The following is a 5,722-nucleotide window of genomic DNA, read 5'->3' on the forward strand; positions in this document are numbered from 1 at the left end:
CACCGCCGCGGCGGTCGTGGACGCGGTGGTGCCGTCATGCCCAAACACACTCTCCGATTGGGTGACGATCGTCTCTACGAAGTTTGAAGTGGTGAATTTACCAGTGTTCGCGGTGTTGTCTTTGGGTGTATTACGGCCACTGCCACTTTTTTCGTCAGCGACGCCATTTATCTCTACGCTTGGACTAGTATTCGATTTACTTTTTGAATTGGTAGCGGATTTGGAACTTGAACTCTTTCGTTTACCACTTGACGAAGACTTTATCGGGGTCTCTGCTTCCTTTTCAGGAGACGAGTCTGACGAGCCATTGTCAGCTGGTATTGGCTTGTATGGTGGTATAGTTTTTACATTACCACCCTTTTTCTATAAAATCAAACGAAGCAAGATCGTGAGTTTAAGATCCATGTACGAATTTACGGGAATTCGTTGGATTGTAGTACCGACCAATTTCGAGTAGTGATGCTGACAATATCCGCAGTATTTAACATTGTCCAGATAGTTGCCAGCCTCTTCACAGAGCAAGCCAAGAGCCTGAGCACATGTAACGTGAAATTGCTGCCTGCAGCCTGTCTTGTTGCACTGCATGCAGGCTCCCACATTTGCTCTACTACCCCTCCCTTGTTCCTCACAAATGTAACACGACTGGAATAACCAATATCCATGTGTCAGACCTCAAATATGTCATGTAATACTGAAAGATTCTTGTCAAGATCCTTACTTTACTGAACCTTTCCGATGGTATCAGTTGCAAAATGATTGGCTCCATTGTTGTCACGTTACCAAACCTAACTTCTGGTATATAGAGCGCACAGACCACGTGTGCCCAGCCAGCTTGGTCTGTTCTCTTGAGTGCCCCATCACGGCTTGGACACAACTCACAACGCTATTATACAAAGTAATAAAACATTCTTTCGTGTCCTCCAGGTTGTAAATTGCTACAGTGTTTCCATTTTCTGTGTGGAGACTATTATTCTTTCTAAATGGAATAAGTAAACAATACATTGTTTAAAAGAAACTTACCACACGGGCACTGCGCTCCTGTGACTCACACTTCCTACAGTACCATGGTCCTGTTGGTACTGTGACGATACCATAGCATGCTGCAAAAACAACCCTATATAGTATCCTACAATGTATACAAGACAACACAGAGCAGAAACAGTTTGAAAGAGCAACCTTGGTGTACAGCAACAGTGCAACCCTGGCCATCGCAGTACACCAGTGGATTTTCAGTCCAACCCCTCTCGTCAGAACACACGCAGCACCCTCCAAGCATCTCCTTCATGCTGTGCTCCAAGCAATTCGGAAGACGAGACTAGCATGAGGAGCTAGGCGAGCCGTAGGCGGAGATGTGACGCGAGGCAGCCCCGCTTTCGCAATTGCATCCTGGCTAGCTGCGTTCCCCGGCTGGTTGCTACCCTGGCTATTATCCCCGATGCTCGTGCACACGCGTGACGCATTCAACGGTGAATCGTGTGGCTGGCGTATTGCCGTACCGCGCTCCGCCGTCCCCGCGGACGATTCACCACGTGGAAACGGTCCAAGGCTACGCTTCACCACGTGCTACTCGCGAATATCCCGTGTCGAAACGTGCTCGGACGGTTTGTTATTTACAACGGCGCTCTATTTGTTTCGCTGGTCGGCCATCTTATTTTGTTGTCGCGCCTGCCGTTCTCACGCGTAGCCACGCGCTCTGCCGCGAAAATCGGAAAGCCTGTTCGAGCGCGGTATAATCACATTCTACTAACTCTCCTAGCTCTTTAATACTTGTGTCATTAACCTTACTCCAAAATATTAGATGTTGTTTTCATAACTATGAGGATATAAACATCGTTCTGTGCTTCGTAGGTAGATACGCATATACTCGTAGAATTGCACATTTGTAGTAGTAATCCCTGACATTCCTGTCATTAACCTTAGTTCTGATCTTTCTTTAAAGTATTGTATGTAAATATCTCAAATGTGACGAATTTAAGTATAACAGGATGATTCATGTGTATATATATATTTGTAGATTAGCGAATGTTTAGGATTTTATTGACACTGTGATTTATTTTTGGCCGAAAGAAGGGTCATTGATTTCATTCTGAGAACAGAATCGAGAGGGTAAATCATATAGGTGGTTAGTGCACGACCCCGTAACCAGGTGCGATCGACCAATCACGAAACAGGTTGAAGACCATGCTACTTATCCCAGCTTCCAAGAATACGAACCACGAGTGGGGTGGATCTATTGATCGACCGGTTCTGACACAAGGGAGAAACGTGACAGAACTCCTAGCGTTTCTACACGAGAACTTACACACACAGGAGACTATATTATAAAGTTTCAGAGTTTTCCATGATCATGTGTGAGAATTCGAGATTCGAGGACGACGCCAATAGGGTTTTAGCGGTGTATCACATGGAACCCCCTCTTAAGGCGAAACTCGTGAGGTGAAATGCATAACGGACATTATCGACAGGGCTAACCTGTTTGAAAAGTTTTCAACCGTCAAAAAACCAAAAATTATCGTAGAATAGGATTTGTTAAGTCGTTAATCAAGGAGGGATCAGATATCAGTTTGACATTTATCGTGTACACGTGTGTGCATGCTAAAAAGGTTGCGGAAAAAGTGAGGTTTAAGAATGTGTTGAACGTGGACCTGTTGGGTTACATATAGGGAAGTTTTCATTGAACCTATGTTTGTGTGGTAATGCAGGTGATATGATCATGTGTGAGAGAGTTCATAGGAACTGTTGAATTGTGGTTCAATCATAAAGGATTGCAGTGCCTTATATGTTGTATCAATGAGATAATAAATGAGAACTCAACTGTCAAGTTTAAATATTGTGTTAATTATTTCGTTACTCGTTACAATCTACAGGTTGTCTTCAATTGCACAAATAAGGAAAGTTGAACAATTTAACAACAATAACAAAATGGTGTTTAGAAAGAAAACAACTCTTTTTAGAGAAAGGTAGCTATTTCTTCGAGCACCAGATAAAAAGTAGCGAAAATATAATTATCGCAGTAATTTAGATGGTAGATAAATTATACATAAACATATTTACAAAACTTCAGATCGATCGAATAATTATTTTTCGAGATATTCATTCGAAAGTTGGAGAAGTTACCTCGAACATGGCACAGTTATGGCGCCATTCTCTTTAAGCAAGCATAACTTCCTCGATTCATTAAAATTTTTTTAAATTCCTGTAACTTCATATTCTACACATCCTTATCCGTTGATTAATGGGACAAAATGAGATACCATGTAGCCCCCCTCCCCCAAACATAACTATACCCAATTATTTCCCACTGATACCAACATTTATTAAATCTATGACTTATTCTTATTTCCGATTCATATGTAATTATCTAAAAAATGTTCCTGATTCACTTCCAAGAGCTTTCAGTATCATTTCCTCTTATCAGCGTGCATTTTATCGTGAAACTAAATTGCCATGTTTTTAATTTGTCGTTTGATCGATCGTAACTACATACCTCAAGCAGCAGTCAATTCATGCTCATAGAGACATTCAACTACCGATATTGTCGGTCGCGCCACCTGCTCTATCGATATTTTGACGTATGGGAAGTACCCACCGATTTTGTATTAAATGTACCGCGAATCGAATCGACTGTTTAACGTGATGGAGTAGAGTTGCACTCGTATTTCCCGTTGCAATACGCTGGAATTCGTTCTGCGAGAGCATAATCGAGCCACAAGGAGTCGATATATTTGCGATTAAATAATCAAACATCATCAAAAACAAAAAAAACCGTTGTGAGTATTGCTTCGATATATTTCTGATTAGTTTTGAAAAATTGCTAGATTTTACGGTTTGAAGTGGAACAAAGGGGATTTGCGAGCTGTCATTTTGACTGCAACGGATGTTAATTGGCGTTATCAAATCGCGCTTCGAAGTGTAATCGAGGAGAGTTCCTGGTAATTGATTTGAAACACCGTGCTTCTTTCAGCTTTCCCGCGATATGTGTTTCCTCCTTCCTCTCAGTGGATTTTGTCATTTCTGGACGGAAAATTGTGATATAAAATGTTGCAGAAATTAAAAAAAATAAAAGAAAGGTGTTCCTTTAAATATGAATTTTTTTGGAAGTTTAAACGTATTGAAAAGTGGAGCTGAGAATCTTTCCATGGTAAATTAAAAGAGGTTCATCCTTTTTACATTTTAAACTAGAAAAGATATTTTTTTGGGTCTGAAGTATGTGAAAGAAATTACAAAAAGAAGTATCTTCTTGTATTTAAAATTTTTGAAAATATTTTTCTTTGCATATTTGGAAATTACGAAAAATAGAGTCCAGGAACGGTGCATAAAGCAAACAGAAATATACCGCCTGAATTATCGAAGAGCTTTGATCCACTTAAGTCACTGCAATGACGTATCTAATAAATCACAGCTGGGAAACTGTAGCTGTCACTATCCCATTGCTACGATTTCGTAGTAACATCACATCAGACACCTTTGCTTATCATTTCCAAACATCAAATTCTCCTATTCCCACCCGAAAACTAAACCATTCCAATCCTTTCATTTCCCATTTAACCACTCAACGTTTAATTGCTTTGGAAAATGTCCAAAAGCTAATCTAAACATCTCTTTAACACAGCTGGTTAACAAACAAACACACATAACCTATAAGGAATCATTCAGTGCTAACAGACCATTATCTCTCTTGATAAAAATCTCAACAGAGGAAAAAAATCTCAATTTCACGACCGCAAGCTCGAAATTAACGAACATTTCTAAATGAATTTGTGCCTCATTAAGGTTAACTTAGCGTGTAACACAGCTAACGGCTCACCGTAGCATCCGTGGTCAGACTAAATTATCCAGGATTTATTTTCATGCCCCCACCATTTGCTAGGCGGCCTTGCACGTGGTCACGCGGTTCAGTATCTCGTGTATCGCATTTCTTAATTGCTGATGGCCATTGTTGTCGGCCATGATAGGTTCATACGACGCCAAAAAATTCGCTCAGGTGTCCTGCTGCCCTGTAAACAATCAATTGTAACACCAGTTTCGATAACGAACGGAACTTTTTTTTTTTTAAAGTTCGTCAAACGATAAATTTGTTATGATAAAAAATTGAAAAAAAAATATTTTATTTTATTTTTTATTTATTTGTTTTTTGAGATAAAAAGAAATTATGTAGGTGACAATTGACGGATGGAAAAGTTGAAAGAATGTGAGCGTAAATGAAACGAGATTAGAGAATGTTGTTGGTATTTAGCCGCAGCGCGATAGCGATAGGTTCACACTGTGTGTGTCAGGCTGCGTTATATTTCCAGGAAGTCGGTAGTTGGCGGTCAGTGTACCGTGATCCAGCGGCGTTCACAAATCTCTCTTGCAGAATGAGGTGAGGAGAAATTTGTAGTTTGAAAAATTGATTTACCTTCAAAACTGACAACAACAAAGTGGATACATTTTTTTAAAAGTAATCTTTGGTGTTTGAGGAAATATTTTTCAGGACTGTCCAAGGCAGAAAGCCAAAGGATGGGCCCCTTGCTTTTTCCTACAATTTATTTAGCGGTTTAATATTTCCTTTTTAAATACTGGAGGCAGAGGAAATTTTGTTTGACGATTGAAGCTTGTTTTTAACATTGGAAACAGGAAATTGTTTTTTAAATATTGGATATTGGAATTTTTTTTTTAAATTAGAAAATTCAATTTGTCTTTATACTGGAAACGGTTGTTAAACAAACTTTTTTTCAAAATT

The 5,722-nt window shown here is 39.7% G+C and overlaps 2 protein-coding genes across 2 annotated transcripts in view; one reads left to right on the plus strand and one right to left on the minus strand.

Moving 5' to 3' along the window:
• Window positions 1-1,285, minus strand: part of LOC108575736 (protein AF-10-like) — a 5,277-nt gene extending 3,992 nt beyond the window's left edge. Inside the window, exons 1-5 of the mRNA XM_017938623.1 lie at window positions 1,177-1,285; window positions 1,021-1,100; window positions 719-883; window positions 445-642; window positions 1-363 (exon numbers count right to left, since the gene is read on the minus strand). The exon at window positions 1-363 is cut by the window's left edge and continues 255 nt beyond it. Coding sequence (XP_017794112.1) covers window positions 1-363; window positions 445-642; window positions 719-883; window positions 1,021-1,100; window positions 1,177-1,285 — 915 coding nt within the window. The remainder of the gene's footprint in view (window positions 364-444; window positions 643-718; window positions 884-1,020; window positions 1,101-1,176) is intronic.
• A 4,053-nt stretch (window positions 1,286-5,338) lies between these two features.
• The window catches only part of LOC108575737, a 1,876-nt gene continuing 1,492 nt past the window's right edge, over window positions 5,339-5,722 (plus strand). Inside the window, exon 1 of the mRNA XM_017938624.1 lies at window positions 5,339-5,362. Coding sequence (XP_017794113.1) covers window positions 5,358-5,362 — 5 coding nt within the window. The 5' untranslated portion in view covers window positions 5,339-5,357. The remainder of the gene's footprint in view (window positions 5,363-5,722) is intronic.

Source organism: Habropoda laboriosa, unplaced genomic scaffold (genome assembly GCF_001263275.1).
Source record: "Habropoda laboriosa isolate 0110345459 unplaced genomic scaffold, ASM126327v1 scaffold295, whole genome shotgun sequence".
Taxonomy (NCBI): Eukaryota; Metazoa; Arthropoda; class Insecta; order Hymenoptera; family Apidae; genus Habropoda; species Habropoda laboriosa.